This window comes from Callorhinchus milii, unplaced genomic scaffold (assembly GCF_018977255.1).
Source record: "Callorhinchus milii isolate IMCB2004 unplaced genomic scaffold, IMCB_Cmil_1.0 Scaffold2, whole genome shotgun sequence".
Classification (NCBI taxonomy): domain Eukaryota; kingdom Metazoa; phylum Chordata; class Chondrichthyes; order Chimaeriformes; family Callorhinchidae; genus Callorhinchus; species Callorhinchus milii.
The window spans coordinates 46,054,993-46,071,598 of record NW_024704743.1 but is presented as its reverse complement, the minus strand read 5'-3'; the positions used below and the strand labels follow the sequence as shown (position 1 = coordinate 46,071,598).

At 43.6% G+C, this 16,606-nt stretch overlaps 1 protein-coding gene and 1 long non-coding RNA gene across 2 annotated transcripts in view; both read right to left on the bottom strand.

Moving 5' to 3' along the window:
* Window positions 1–3,330: 3,330 nt before the first annotated feature.
* LOC121848144 lies at window positions 3,331–11,236 on the bottom strand. The gene is made up of 3 exons (XR_006084876.1): window positions 11,207–11,236; window positions 8,547–8,620; window positions 3,331–3,421 (listed from the first exon to the last, which is right to left on the bottom strand). It is a non-coding gene; the product is annotated as an uncharacterized LOC121848144 (long non-coding RNA).
* Window positions 11,237–11,332: 96 nt separating this feature from the next.
* Window positions 11,333–16,606, bottom strand: part of LOC103171707 (zinc finger CW-type PWWP domain protein 2) — a gene marked incomplete at its 5' end in the record, with an annotated part of 32,061 nt that continues 26,787 nt past the window's right edge. Inside the window, 2 exons of the mRNA XM_042346663.1 lie at window positions 11,333–11,427; window positions 16,283–16,397. Coding sequence (XP_042202597.1) covers window positions 11,333–11,427; window positions 16,283–16,397 — 210 coding nt within the window. The remainder of the gene's footprint in view (window positions 11,428–16,282; window positions 16,398–16,606) is intronic.

Here is a 16,606-nt window from a genome sequence, read left to right as displayed (position 1 = left end):
GTGCTGTTCTATTGTTACATCTGTACATACATTTTCTGTTTCCCATTCCAGTGTCCCTACGAGTCACCTTTTCCCATGCCTCCTTCAAGGTCTGTCTCAAGACCTTCCTCTTTGATCATACTATCGGTCATCTTCCCACCCCCACCCCTCTTGTCCCCCACCCATCTTAATCCAACCTCCAGGCAGGTGCAAACCCTCGACTGTCCAGGGCCTTGGGATGTCCACCTGACGTGAAAGGCACTATATAAATGCAATCTGTTTGTTGGTTATTGTTGTTCTCTCACCCCATCTATATCTCTCTTTAAATCTCATTATAAGACCTACCTCGCCTAACAAGCTTAAAATCAACCTCCCTATCCCCTTCTGTTTTGCTCGGCATCCTACAGTGTTCCAAGTTATGATCCTGTGTGAAGAGAGCTAAATAAATGCAAGTTTCTGTTGCTGTTTTTGAGTCTTGTAAGTGAATGTATTGATAAGCTGTTTGACTGCAGGGACCATCACAGCTGATAACAAACCTACCTTCACTTAACACCCATATGTCCCACCATTCAATGGGAATTTCTGGATTGTAATCAGCAGTAGAAAGTGTGATTAATTTTTCCTTCTCAAACTCAAAGCACCGAGGACAATTGTAGGATCCCAATTGCTGGCTTGACTGAGTCTGGCTTTGACTCAGCACAGTCTGCAACCTTGTCTGTATAACTTAATGCTGGAACAAGCCGTGTCTTTATTCACTAGGCCATTGAGTGAGCTTCAGCTGTGGTATATTCAATCTGACATTTAGTTAATTGAAGCTATTTGACTTCTGTATAAACAAAAACATTGCCCAATATTTGCATACCTTTAAGTACACAGTAGTTGTGAATGCAAGTATAATGTTCCCCAGCTCATGTTCCTCTCTCATCCATATTCAATTAAAATGAATTGGTTACTCATTGTCATTTGTGGGAAATTGCTGATGCAGATCGTCTGCTGTATTTGTCTGGAATACAACACTCAACAACAACAACAACTTGCATTTATATAGCGCTCTCACGCAGGGTAGCGTCCCAGAGCGCTTGACAGTGGCGGAGCATGGCTCATTTCATATTAACTCTTTCTGTTAAGCGCTAAGACCCTGAGACATGATATGGCCCTGTACAAGATCATGGCTGATCCACAACTCAATTCCACCTCCCCACCCTCTCTCCATATCCCTTGATACTCCTGTCTATCAAGTATTTATCGATTTCCCGTTAAATTTTTCAATTGACTGCCTCCACTGCCCTCTGGCGGAATGAATTGCCCACTCCCACCACCCACTGCATGAACAAATGTTTCCTTATTACACTTTTAAATGATTTTGCCTCCTGCTATGGTTGGGTGCAGGTTCGGTGGGTCTGAGGATAGGCAGGGAAGATTAAGGTCAAAACCACAGGTGAAGACACTGACGGAAGCCAAGGAGGATGGCCTCCATTTTTTCCATATTGAGCTTCAGGAAGTTAGCACTCATCCAGGCCTTGATGTCAGACAAGCAGGCAGCCAGAACATCAATAGGACTAGGGTCATGACTAGAGGAAAAAAATATAGATTTGAGTGTCATCCGCATATATGTGGAAGTTGACCCCATGTCTGTGGATGATATCACCGAGGGAGCATGGAAATAAAAAAAAGGAGGGAGAGAGCTTTGGGTACACCAAAGCGAAAAACTTGGGGGTGGGAGGAGAAACCATTAGAGAAGACGAAATGGTGGCAGTGGGTCAAGTAGAATTTGAACCAGGAGCAAGTAATCCCACTGAGGTGGATGAAGGAGGAGAGCAGTCAAGGAGAATGGCATGGTCCACTGTGTCAAATCCAGGTCCTAGAGGACAAGGAGGAAAAGGCATCGCTGGTTGCAGAGACAGGACATCATTTATAACCTTGATGAGCGCTGTCTTGGTGCTGTGAACAGGATGGAAACCAGACTGGAGTAGTTTGAGAAGGGTGTGGAAGGAAGATGTGAGCAAAGTTGGGTAACAACACATTCCAGATCTTTAGAAAGGAAGAGCAATTCACAGATCCACAAGGTACAAAGGGTTTATTCATTTATCTGGGCACTATTTCTACAACTAAAGAACTGTTTGACTCTTTGATCAAGCACATCAGGTCCAATTTAATCTTCAGATAAAAAATTAAATTGAGACTTCCCAATCTGTTTGGCTAATCAGATGAATTGCATTTTGAAAAAGTATGGCTTCTGGTAGTCAGTTATCACGTTACTTATTGTGGGATATTGCTGTTGCAAATTAATATACTATATAACAGTTCCCACACTTCAAAGAAATACACTGTTGTGTGACGCCTTCAATGTGGTAAGGCACAATATCCAATATAAGTAATATTATCTCTTGACAGATCTTGATGTTCATCAAGTTGAAAGATGCCATTGCTTATAAAAACTAAGCAATCTCAGGTCATGTTATCAAAGCCAAAATAAAGCTTGCCTTTTTTTTCCAGTAATGGAGCTTTTTTTATCAACTATCTACATTGGGTACTTTAATAGAGAAATTGTTTGTTCAGAGAGGGCAATTTATAAATGTGCAGGAACAATACAATTTGCCCAAATGCTAGGACACCCTGCTATTTGGAAAGTTTGATAAATCAGTCAGTGTGGAGTTACAGTTTAACATACAAGTAAGCGGGATACGAGTCCCTTGAGCCCTATAAGAAACAAACAGGCTGCCAATCGCAATGTATTCACCAGGAAATTTGGAGTCATGGTCCAGAAAAGGCAGAAAATAGCTAATTTGTCTAACACCAGGGATCATCTCTTCCGCACCGTCTCCTTATAATGCAGTGACCAGAACTATAATCAGTGCTATTAACAATACTCTAGGTGCAGCCTAACCAGAGCACGGGATAGCTTGAGTATGACATCTAGGGATCTAAATTCAACTGATTTGGCAATAATTTTTACTGAATTTACTGCAACAATTTCTGTAGATTTCCTATCTTCATGGCTTAAATATACACTGTAAATTATAATTTAGTGCAAGTGATAGCCAATAAAACTCAGGGAGAAAAGTGGCAGTATATTTTAGTCAACTAAGTGATTGTGAAAGGTACACACAAAAGCATGTTCACCTGGAGTGCACCTGATAATTTGCAGGATTTTACATGAAATTAATGGTACTTTTGAGAATGATTACATTAACCAAAGGATTCTACAACAAGTGTTCTGATAGACTGATTTCTGCTGAACCCCATTAAACAGGGAATTGACTAAATTGGAGGCACTTATTAGGGTTAAATGCTAACTCTGATCATACCTTTTTTTGATGGATTTGCTTTGTGATGCTTCCTCGTTTTTCCAATGTAAGTGAACAAGTACTGTTGTCAGATTGTGAAATCTGCGTCAGCAATTCGTCCAAATCCTGCATTAAATCCTCTGCCTGTGAAACATCTTATGAAATACAGGTTACCTTCAGTTTAAAGTTACATTGCTGTCTTTGAGTCTGTATGATGGTGGAGAAGTGAGGATATATTAAAGCACATGGGTAATGCAAAACAAATCATTCTAATATAATATATATGTTTATGAAGGGAATAGATATGAGTTGCAAGTGCATGGTTTGGAGAATGTAATTGTTAGACATAGTAACTGACCATTTTTTTAAAAAGAAATTCAAAATGGTTTTATAAAAAGAAATTACTTGTTATTGAATATAGTTTCCTGTATCTCCATAGACAAATAGTAAATTTGCTCACCATTTTGATTTAAAGCATATTTAAAGAGCATCTCAGTTCATATTCTATATTTCACCAATATCTTTACAATTGCAATTTGCTGATGTTTTAAGTTGCAGAAAATTATGTACAATACGTTATCCTTATGTTAAACTAGCTGACATAGCAGAATTAAATAAGGTTCTACAATTCCTATCACCAAAAAATGTAATCCAGAATTGTAATAAAAAGTCTTAGACGCAATAAATAGTGACAGATTGAACCATTAAAATTAGATTCAAACTGTTTTTAATGAATATCAAGTTTAGATAGTCTACATGTGGTTGTAGCCATTTGCTCAGTTCTTGTGGGAAAGTATAAATGAACATTGGATTTATGAGCATGGCAGTGGCAGTGCACTGGAAGCAATGTTTAAGGAAGAAGCAATTTGTCTTGGGAATAGTTGGGTTGGGAGAAATAGGCCCTCCTATCCATCTTAAACAGTGGTCCCACCAGTTGGGATTTCTGTGCTTTCTAAGCTTCAACTGTTGTTGTTGGCTTTACTCTCCTCTTGCATTAGCTTGCTTTCTCCGTGTGAGGGTAATTTGGCACTTTGTGTTCAGTGAGATTCTAGGAATGAGTCCAAGCCTGTCTGGTTAGTTCCCCAGTTCCAGCCAGAGGCTATTTCCCCAGTTCCATCATTTGTTTTCGTTAGTTTCTGACCCATAGGCGTTAGACACCTAAGCTTGAATGATCTTCAACAACTTAATTTTACTGCTGGATGCCTGATTTATACTCACAATCACTCAAAGTTTATACCACATTAAACTTTTCTCGCAGCAATTTGGCAGAAAATGGTAATAAATTGCATTAAAATAGTACAGTGCATCCTGCTTAATTACGTATCAACAACAACAACAAGATTCCATTTATAGAGCGCCTTTCACGTCGGGAGGATGTCCCAAGGCGCTGTACAGTTGGGTCAGGACCCGAGCAGGGGGGAAATGGTCAGGGTGAGGGGAGGGAAGGGAGGGAGCGAGGAGGGGGTAGAGAGTTGAGAGGGGAGCTGAAGGCTCGGTCAAAGAGAAAAGTCTTGAGACCGGCCTTGAAGGAGGAAAGGGAGGAGGCGGCGAAGGCACTGGGGGATAGAGTTCCAGAGCCTGGGGGCTGAGAGGCTGAAGGCCCGACCACCGATGGTAGGGCGGTTGGGGCGGGGGATGTGGAGCAGACCGGAGCCAGAGGAACGGAGGGTACGGGCGGGTAGGTAAGGGGATAGTAGGTCAGAGAGGTAGGAGGGAGCAAGGCCGTGAATGGCCTTGTAGGTGAGGATGAGGATCTTGAATTCGATCCTCTGGGGGATGGGGAGCCAGTGGAGGCGAGCGAGGGTGGGAGTGATGTGATCGCGAAGCCTGGTGCGGGACAGTACACGAGCTGCAGAGTTCTGAATGACCTGCAGCTTGTGGAGGGAGATGCCGGGAAGGCCGGCGAGGAGAGAGTTCCCATAGTCCATCCTTAATAATAATCCTTGCATTTGATATAGCGCTTTTCACGTCGAGAGGACGTCCCAAAGCGCTTCACAGAACACACTGTAAAGTGAATTGACTGTATATTTGTGGGCGAACGCGGCAGCCAATTGCGCACAGCAATGTCCCACAAACAGTCGTGGATTGAAAATGACCAATTTATTATTGTTTTTGGTTTTTGGAGGGATTATTATTAGGGTTGTGTGTGGAGTAAGGAAACTTGCCCAAGGTTTCGCCCTCTGCCTGGAATTGAACTCAGGTCTCTCACTTGCAAAGCGAGTGCTCTAACCACTGAGCTACAGGACTCCACTGAGGTCATAAAGGCGTGGACCAGAGTTTCAGCAGCTTGAGGGGTGAGGTAGTGCCGTAGTCTGGCGATATTCCGGAGGTATCGGATAATTTCATACTCCATTTAAATGCACAGCAATTATTGGGTACTAAAACTTTGTTCACTATTTCTTTGCATGGTACTGCACTTGGTCAAATGCATATCAGATAATTGCATAATTTGCTTAATCGCATGAAAGATAGCCAGTCTATTTCATGTGTACCTGCATAATTAGCTTAGTTGATCGCATTAGTTTAGGAGTTGATGGTGGGAAGTGTATGTTTGGTGGAGAGTGATGGAAAGGGAGCCGGAGTGGGACGTTTGAAGAGAGACAACGCGGAGAGCCACAGCAGAGGCAGTATGGAGAATGACAGTGGTGTTACTAATAAACTTTGGGTAAATGCATATTCCAAATAATTTAACTGGCATCTGTCCGGTTCCAACTCCATGCAATTATACGGAGAGCACTGTACCTTTTATGGGGGATTTTTCTTCGATTTTTCGAGAAACGTCTTGGCCCCATAAATATCAATTAGATGCCTTTCTGAAACCATCACAAATGTTCAAAGCAGAACTTGGCTTATTACCAGAAACAGTCACTGGAATTTGGGTCAGATCTTGAAAAATACACTTCATTAAGATTTTATCAATGCACACATGCACAGCTAAAACATATGCAACATTATTGAGAAGCAGCTTCTCTTACGCAAGTGGAAGCTGATCAGTCAGACCAAACACCAGCGTCAGGAGAAAAATGACCTGTGGGATGGTATGAGAAAGGGAACATATGGTCCAATGTGCCTGCCATTCAGTTGTGTAACTTAACCTGCCAATTGCACACACATAATAAATGAAAAATATGCTTCTTCTCTGTTGGATGCAACAACAACAACAAAATTACATTTGTATATTGCCTTTCACATCGGGAGGACTTCCCAAGGTGCTGAACAGACAGAATTACGGACCCGAGCTGGGGTTTGGGGTGGGGGAGAGTGGAGGGCAGGGGGGAAGCAGGGAGATCGAAAGCACAGTCAAAGAGGAGGGTTTTGAGGTGGGTCTTGAAGGTGGTGAGGGAGGGAGCGAGATGGAGGGAATGCGGGATGGAGTTCCAGAGGGTGTGTGCAGAATGGCGGAAGGCCCGCCCGCCGATAGTGGGGCAAGTAAGGCGGGGGACGTGAAGCAGGCCGGAGCCCGCTGAGCGGAGGGAGCGAACAGGGTGGTAGGGGGTTAGGAGGTCGCAGAGGTAGGGGAAGCAAGACAGTGGAGGGTTTTGAAGGTGAGGACCGGGATCTTGAACTGTATCCCCTCTGTGATGGGAAGCCAGTAGAGTCAGGCAAGGATGGGGGTATTAGGGTCACAGAGTCTAGTGTGGGAAAGGACACGGGCTGCAGAATTCTGGATGATCTGCAGCCTGTGGACGGAGGAGTTGGGGAGGCCGACAAGCAATGAGTTTGCATAGTCAAGCCTCGATGTAATGAAGGCGTGTATGAGCGTTTCGGCGTCCTGCAACAACAGAAAGCTAATGCATAATATATATAGAGAGAGACACTGATAGCACTAAAATAGAAATTAAAATAATTCTCCATTAAAATGTTATCAGAGATCATGGTACAAATTGAATGTCATTTCTAAAGTATTGATTTTTTGTATTACATTCTGCGGTAATAAATCATTAATGGTTTATTTCAATACTGAAGCAACATGTGAAGCCAAGGTGAGCTGAGTTTTCTATCTTTCCTGCCCCATAAAAGATGTGATGTATAGTCTGATGTATCAGAGAGGAATGGAGAAGGAAATATGCAGTCAAAAATAAATCTCTTTCAGGACTTACCTTATTTATCCTTATCAAGTGCAAGGATTATTATTATTTATGCTCTGCATGTTTGGCAGTGAATCACCAAATTTGGCAGTAATTTGCTGCTAAATGTGCAGAATAGGGGTTGCGATCCCATTTATCTTCGTGAATTGTAACAAAGCCCCTTTCTGTGCAATTGGCTGCCGCATTTTGCCCACAAATATACAGTCAATTCACCTTACAGTCTATTCTGTAAAGCGCTTTGAGATGTCTAGAAGACGTGAAAAGCGTTACATCAAATGCAAGGATTATTATTATTATTTCTTGAACAAGTGCAGGAGATGATTTCTGAAATATTCCAAGATACAACTGTGCTGTATAAATGTGACAGGCCAGAAATTACAGTGGAGCTCACAGTGCTCAATGTAAAGCTCTCCACTGGCCATCCCAAAAAATGTGAACAGATTGTTTTTAATGTTATTAAAGAAATAACAACAACAATAACATATATTTATATAGCTCTCCTCACACAATGTAGTGTCACAGAGCTCTTGACAGTAGAGGGGCACAAAGCCGAGCCGAGGGGAGGGGGAGGTGACCGTAGCACGGATGAACAGGAAGGTCTTCAGGCGCAAGCTGAAGATGAGGAAGGAAGGGGCAAGGTGGGAGGATAGAGGAAGAGTGTTCCAGAGTTTAGTGGCATAGTGGCTGAAAGTGTGGCCACCAATGTACATGCAGAAGTTGAGCGGAAGCAGTGGGTTGTAGGTTGGGAGTAAGCAGGTTGGAAAGGTAGGGAGGTGCTAGGGCATGAAGGGATTTGAAAATGAATGTGAGGATCTTGAAATCGATTAGTGCATGTGGCACTGAAATTGGGTTTGTACTTTTTGCTCCAAACTGAAGTACTGTATTGGGGAACAGGAAGTACCAATTGGATTTCCCATAACACTGCTGCATGCTGTTATACATGCTTCATTTAAGTAATGACATTGTAAGAGATATAGTAAGAACACCCAGCAGCTCACAGTAACAAATTAAAATCAATATTAAAAAAATGAGTTTTGTTCAGTGAACTGCACCATTGCCAAATTGATTTGTAGATATTAGTCAATATAATTAATGTGCAATTAATATAAATTATAGGAAACCTAGAGAGAGGATAAATAAAAACAATAACCAGTTACCTTTTCTAAAATCATAGAAATCTATACATACGTACCCTTAGGTTTTCTTCCCAATACCTCATCTACTTCATCTATTGGCAAAGATGTTTCTGTATCAATTTTAGTTTTTCTAAACATACAAAAACAACACAATTTCAATACAATGTTTATTTTTTACATCTTAAGGAGTGTAAAACAAGGTTCGATTAGAAATATCACAGATTATTTCAACTTTATACTCAAACTTGAAGTCTTCTTGCAGTTAATCATCCCTTGAATAATCCTTTTTTAAAAAAAATTGTTCACTCAATCCACGAATGTTTGTAGGACACTGCTGGGCACAATCGACTCTTGACTAAGTAATAAGATGTTATTTCAAATGCAAGGATTATTATTATTTAGTTCTTTTAATCCAGATACTCCTATGCTCTGAACCATTCCAAAACAGATCGACTGCCGTTGTTTCACCACCAAGGGGCATTCATGTGTACTAAAAGAGAATTTGGGAGGAACTATTTCATGCAGAGGGTAGTGAGATTGTGGAACACGCTGTCTGAAGTGGCCAGTTTCCATGCTGTATATTACTGTGTATGTGCACCAAAAATAAGCATTGTTGGATCTAGTGAATGATTCCCCCCAAAAAAACATAATGTTCTGCATAAGGCAGCAAGAAAATTGATGTGATGTGTCAATTACCACATCATTGATACGTGTGGTCACTGAGGAAGGTTGATAGCCCTGCTGCTGACCATAAATACCCTGTTACATAAATTTATGTACATTTTCATTTCCCCTCAGCTCAGCATGCATAATTCAGACCTGAAATACAGGCAGCCTATTTGAAACAAGGAAGGGTATTTTCGCCTGATGTCATGGCCAAAAATCCTCCAGTTAAAATTAATCTTCCACTTTATGGCTACTTGTGGGACATTGCTGTGCACAAATTGGCTGCCACACTTGCCTACAAAGAATAGACAGTAACTACACTTTACAGTAAATTCTGCAAAGTGCTTCAAGATATTATTACACTAAAAAGTTCACTATCATGAGATCCAGTTAGTTCTTCTGATTTTTTGGTTTGGGACTTATCTCACTAATCAGTACTCCAATCTCCCATTCTGCAGCCTGGGATTGCAATATCACCTATAGATAATTTTGTTGGGTGAGACCACACTTGTGACTCTCCTTTAATTATCAACTGGCCGCAATAATAGTAGTAATAATAATAATCCTTGCATTTGATATAGCGCCTTATCACATCTTTGAGATGTCTCAACCGCATCACGGAATATACTGTAAAGTGAATTGACTGCAGGCAAAACTTGGCAGCCAATTACGCACAGCAGTTTCCCACAAATAGTCATGGATTGAGTGACCAAATTATTCAATTTTACAATTTGTTTTTTTGAAGGGATTATTACCCCGGAAAAGCGATCCACCAATTGACTAACAACTGGGTTCCTACTTACTGCTAGGTAAACAGAGACGTGTGGACTAAGGAAATTTGCCTAACGTTTTGCCCTGCCCGGGAATTGAGCCCAGGTCCTCTCGCTTGCGAGGCAAGTGCTCCAACCACTAAACTCCAGGACTCCACACCACATGCATCAGTGATGTGATAATAGATACATTCACAGGCTGCAATTTTCACCTCACCATAAAATTTCTTTATTCCTTGCTGGTTAATGTAGAAGTCCTCTGTGAACATTGTGTTGTTCATTTTGGATTGTTGAGCTTCAGATTGTCTCCTAGGCCAGTACAAATTGCCAGAGCCCTTTAATGGAGTGGCTTCATGAAAAGCATACAAAACAATCTCTTCCTGACGTCACTTAGCAATTCCGAAAAGGAGACTAAAAAAATGCTGGTCTCCATTAACTTCATAAAGTGGTGGTATTTTAATGCATGTACTTACAAAACAATAATAGTATTAATACTTGTACTGTTTTCAAATGCATGGTATTCTGACATAGGCACCCTGGGGAGTTCCTAGACCATGCAGTACATCATTTAGGTCTACTGGTTTAAAATGTTCTAAATATGGGATCAAAAATGTGGTATTCTTTAAACTCATTCTGTTCCCTAATTAAGGAACGGGGGAACAGAAAACTGCAGGATGTTGACATCATCAGTGATAACTATCACAGGGCAGAATATGCGGTTATTGTGTTCTGTGCTTAACGACAGTTTGGAACTGAACTTCTTATTCCCACTGTAATTTCTCCCTCCAGGTTGGAGACAATTCAAAATAGCATCGTCCTTGTTATTTCTTGGCAACAATCACTAAAACTATTGTTCTTGATTGAGTATGCCTTTTAATTTTTCTCTCTAAGTCGTGATTTTAAACCAGATCTCATTAAAGCAGAGTTGAATCACTGTTTCCACTCATGGGAATCATCTCAGACGACTGATCTGCTTGACCCTCCAACTAGTAGCAACCATTTACTAACGTTACTACATTTCCACTGTTATGCTATATTCTTGTGAAGATTCTCATATTTAATGACAAATTGCACAATAGAAAAAACTCAAACATCCCACAGATCCCTTAACCAAAATTTATGTTTTCAACCAAGATTCAGAAATTCATGGGTCCCAAGGTTAATATAAACTTTTGCAGCCATAAACAAATTAAAGAATTTAACATGGGCAAGAAAGAACATGGCTTTATAATTACTGTACATAACCAACCATAAATCTAGCATCATGTATTGTAACCTACCTTTTTAATCCTCCCGGTGTAGTTCTGCTTACTGCTCTTCTCAATTCCTTTCAATGATCAAAAGAAGAAGTTAACCTTTTCATGCCAGACCCATTCTTCCCAGTATAAACTGAAATTGAAGATCAATTAGCTCTCACTTACAAGATTATTTTTTTCTTGGGTCATTCTCTTTCTTTTCTTGTCTTCTCTGTTCTTTTCATGGGGTAACTTCTTCCATATTCCTATTAAAAAATATCAACTGTTATGATATTTATGATATATATGAGTGTATTTCTTTCTTTCTGGGTATTATATAAAAATAGTGATAATGCTAGCCTCATCATCCTCCTGTTGCTGACACCGTTGCTGTTCCTGGGAGGTCACTACTCAGTGCTGGAAGTAAGGATGGCCATTTGCATTGTGTATCGGCAGGACCTTTGAACCTTTTTTTTTATTGTTGTTCCTACAGAAATAATGGTGGCAGAGTCAGGAAAAAAGGCTTGCAGAAAAGTTGACTTTTGAGAGTCAATTGTTAGCACTCTTGTCCTTGAGTCACAAAGTTGTCGGTTCAAGCCCGACATTGGGAATTTCAGCTCACAGTCTCGGCTGACACTCCAATGTAGTGTTGGGGGAGCACTGCATTGTCAGAGGTGTTGTTTTTCGGATGAGACATTGAAATGAGTTGCTATTTGGCTGTTTAGATGGACGTTAAAGATACCATCGCACTATTTAAAAAGAGAAGGGAGTTTCTCCTGGTATCCACACCAGAAATACCCCAGATAAAATGAGTCACTGACCTCATGGCTGTTTGTGGGACATTGCTGTGCTTAAATTGCATGCTGCATTCACCTATAAAATATACAGTCACTATACCTTATAGAAAATTTTGTGAAAAGCTTTGAAATGTCCTCTCAATGAAAGGTGTCAACAAATGCAAGCAACATGATATCTATACAGTTACTAGGTTATGCTTGAAGGCTCAGTTAAGCGACAACAACAACAAAATTACATATGTATAGCGCCTTTCACGTCAGAAGGACGTCCCAAGGCGCTGGACAAACAGAGTTACAGACCCGAGCTGAGGGTCGGGGTGGGGGAAGGGGAAGGGCAGGGGGGAAGCAGGGAGATGGAAAGCACGGTCGAAGAGGAGGGTCTTGAGGTGGGTCTTGAAGGTGGCAAGGGAGGGGGCGAGATGGAGGGATTGCAGGATGGAGTTCCAGAGGGTGTGTGCAGAATGGCGGAAGGCTCGCCCGCCGATAGTGGAGCAAGCAAGGCGGGGGACGTGAAGCAGGCCGGAGGCCGCTGAGCGGAGGGAGCGAACAGGGTAGTAGGGGGTTAGGAGGTCGCAGAGGTAGTGGGGAGCAAGACCATGGAGGGCTTTGAAGGTGATGACCAGGATCTTGAACTGTATCCTATGTGTGATGGGAAGCCAGTGGAGTTGGGCAAGGATGGGGGTGATAGGGACACAGAGTCGAGTACGGGAGAGGACATGGGCTGCAGAGTCCTGGATGATTTGCAGCCTATGGGGAGAAGTTGGGGAGGCCGACAAGCAGTGAGTTTGCATAGTTGAGCCTCGATGTAATGAAAGCATGTATAAGGGTTTCGGTGGCCTGTGGTGTGAGACAGTGTCGGAGCCGGGCGACTTTGCGGATGTGGGGGAAGGCAGAGCGGGTCATGGTGCAAATGTGAGGTAGAAAGGATAGTTGAGGGTCAAACAAGACCCCAAGGTTCCGGACTGGCTTAGTAAGGTGGAGTGTGCAACCATGGACAGTGATGCTGTCAGCGCCTGAGGTGAGGAGGCGCTGACGGGAGCCAATCAGGAGAGCCTCGGTCTTGTTGACGTTCAACTGAAGAAACTTAGCTCTCATCCAGGACTTGATGTCTGACAGACATTCTGTCAGGACAGCAGTGGTCCTGGAGTCAAGGGTGGAGGCAGAGAGGTAGAGTTGGATGTCATCCACATACATGTGGAAGTTGACCACCGATGATGTCACCAAGAGGGGGCATATAGATGTTGAAGAGGAGGGGACCAAGGACAGAGCCCTGAGGAACACTGGATGGTCTGGGGGCTAGAGGGGAAGCCGATTGAGGAGACGCAGGCGGTGTCAGAGGTATGATCTGAACCAATCATGGACAGTGCCATGAAGTTGCGGTGAGAGGAGAGGTGGTGGATGAGTATAGAGTGGTCGATGGTGTCAAAAGTAACAGCCAGGTCAAGGAGGACGAGAAGGCAGAGGGAGCCCTGGTCGCAGATGGACAGAATGTCATTTGTCACTTTGACCAGGGCAGTTTCTGTGCTGTGGGTGGCACGGAAGTCCGATTGGAGGGGTTCGAGGGTGGGAGAGGAGGAGTGAAGCTGAGAAGCAACAATCGTTCCAGGACCTTGGAGAGGTAGGGGAGGTTGGAGATGGAGCGGTAGTTAGGGAATAGAGAAGGGTCCAGAGAAGGTTTTTTCAGGATAGGAGTGATGACAATGTTTTTTTTTAAAGGGGTGAGAACAGTACCAGAGAACAGTGTGAGGTTAACAATGTCAGTGAGTAGAGGGGCAAGGAGGTGGAGCTGGGAAGTAAAGAGGGGGGTAGGGATGGGGTCGAGGGAGCAGGTGGTGGGTTTCATGCGGGTTATGGTGGTGATGAGAGAGGAGGGGGAGACAGGTTCAAAGGTGTGGAGAGAGGGAAGGGTAGGGGCCAGGGCAGGAGGGGGAGATGGGGAGAGGGTAGCAGATGCAGTGACAGAGGCAGCTGAGCGGATTCCCTCAACTTTGGATTCGAGGAAGTCCAGCATCGTCTCGCAGTTGGCATTTGAGGTGAGGATGGGTGAGGCGTGAGAGAGTGGGCAGAGGAGCCGGTTCATGATGGAGAAGAGGAGCTTGGGGTTGTCCTTAGCCTCCAAGATTGTCTTAGAGTAGAACGACGATTTAGCGGAGGCGAGAGCGGAGCAGTAGGATTTGACATGGACAGGAAGGGCAGAAGGAATTGGGCCGAATGACCAGTTGGGCCGAATGGCCTGTTTCTGTGCTATACATTGTAATGTATTCTACTGTATTCTAATGTAGCAGAGCCCAGGAGATGCATATCAAGTAACTTTGCTTCTGATAATAATAATAATAATCCTTGCATTTGATTATTATTATCAGAAGCAAACTTTGCTTCTGATCTTCATCAGCTGTATTATTTCTGTAGCAGCAATCAGAAAAAAGAAGTCTCAAAGGTCCTACATATATACAATGTAAATGTGTGTCTACTTCCACCACTTTCACCTACAAGGCCATTCACGGCCTTGCTCCCTCCTACCTCTCCAACCTACTATCCCCCTACCTACCTGCCCGTACCCTCCGTTCCTCTGGCTCCGGTCTGCTCCACGTCCCCCGCCCCAACCGCCCTACCATCGGTGGCCGGGCCTTCAGCCTCTCAGCCCCCAGGCTCTGGAACTCCATCCCCCAGTGCCTTCGCCGCCTCCTTCCTTTCCTCCTTCAAGGCCGGTCTCAAAACCTTTCTCTTTGACCGAGCCTTCAGCTCCCCTCTCGACTCTCTTCCCCCTCCTCGCTCCCTCCCTTCCCTCCCCTCACCCTGACCATTTCCCCCCTCCTCGCTCCCTCCCTTCCCTCCCCCTGACCATTTCCCCCTGCTCGGGTCCTGACCCAACTGTGCAGCGCCTTGGGACGTCCTCCTGACGTGAAAGGCGCTTTATAAATGGAATCTTGTTGTTGTTGTTGTTGTTGAACATCAACAAGACCGAGGCTCTCCTGCTTGGCTCCCGTCAGCACCTCCTCACCTCAGGTGCTGACAGCATCACCATCCATGGTTGCACACTCCACCTTACTAAGCCGGTCCGGAACCTTGGCATCTTGTTTGACCCTCAACTATCCTTTCTACCTCACATCTGTGCTATGACCCACTCTGCCTTCCCCCACCTCCGCAACATCACCCAGCTCCACCACTGTCTCACACTGCAGGCCGCCGAGACCCTCAAACACACATTCATAACATCCATGCTTGTCTATGCAAACTCTTTGCTTGTCGGCCTCCCCAACTCCTCCCTCCATAGGCTGCAGATCATTCAGAACTCTGCAGCCCGTGTCCTCTCCTGCACCAGGCTCCGTGACCCTATCAACCCCATCCTCAACCGACTCCACTGTTCCATCACACAAAGGATACAGTACAAGATCCTGGTCCTCACCTTCAAAGCCCTCCATAGCCTTGCTACCCGCTACCTCTGTGACCTCCTAACCCCTACCATCCTGCCCGCTCCCTCCGCTCAGCGGGCTCCGGCCTGCTTCATGTCCCCCACCTCGCCCGCCCAAACATTGGCGGGCAAGCTTTCTGCCACTCTGCCCCCACCCTCTAGAACTCCAACCCGCAGTCCCTCCTCCTCACCCCCTCCCTTGCCTCCTTCAAGATCCATCTCAAGACCTTCCTCTTCGACTGTGCTTTCGATCACCTTGCATCCCCCCTATGCCCTCCACGCTCCCCAATCCTGACCCCCAGCTCGGGTCCGAAACACTGGCTGTACAGTGCCTTGGGACGTCCTGCTGACATGAAAGGTACAGCCTCAGACAATGATGTTTATGTTTTACAGGACTTTACTCTTCGACTATGGCTTCAGTCACCTCCCTTCTCTTTCCAGCTCGGCATCAAACCACATTGCTGTTAAGTACTCCGAGAAGCATAAAGGGCGCTATATAAGTTCATGTTGTCATTGTTGTATATTTTCATTTCAGTCTTCCTGTAACTTACATAACCTACTAGTGGGTGAACAATCCAACGCTTGGTGAACTCTGCTTCACAGTGTTAGGAAGAGTCAATATCGAAGTATCAAAAAGGTGACATCAATATGAATGCTTGGCCGCCACAAGCAAGTTATCCCTGTGGTAAGTTTTCTGACACCTCCTGCTTAGAAGCCAAAAATCCGGAAGGATGATAAAGCCATACTTTCACTGTTTGTATTCATACTGAATATTAAGATTAAGCAAACTTTTGCTTTTCTGTTCCACAGGAGCAGAATTACTGGCAAAACAGTACAGAAAATCCCAAATAAAATCTCAATTAATAAATAATCAAACTTAATTGATGAATATCAAAGCAATTTGGAATATACCTTCATGAGTCAACTGGCACTGACCAAGTCTTTCTTTAGAATTGATTCCCGCCAACATTTTTGCTTCTTCAATTGCACTTTCATACAATTTTTTTCTTTTGTTGAAATCTTCAGACTGTAAAACATAAAGGATTCAGTACAAAGATCATACCAATTCATCATGTTACAACTGAATCCACCAACAACATAAATCTGTGGCACCCTAATCAAATCAGAGGAAAATGGAATTAAACAATTGAACTATTTAAAATATCTAAAACAAGAGATAGAAATCAAATCAAAATCATATGGCAATATTGCAGTGTTTTGGATGCAATAATTCAA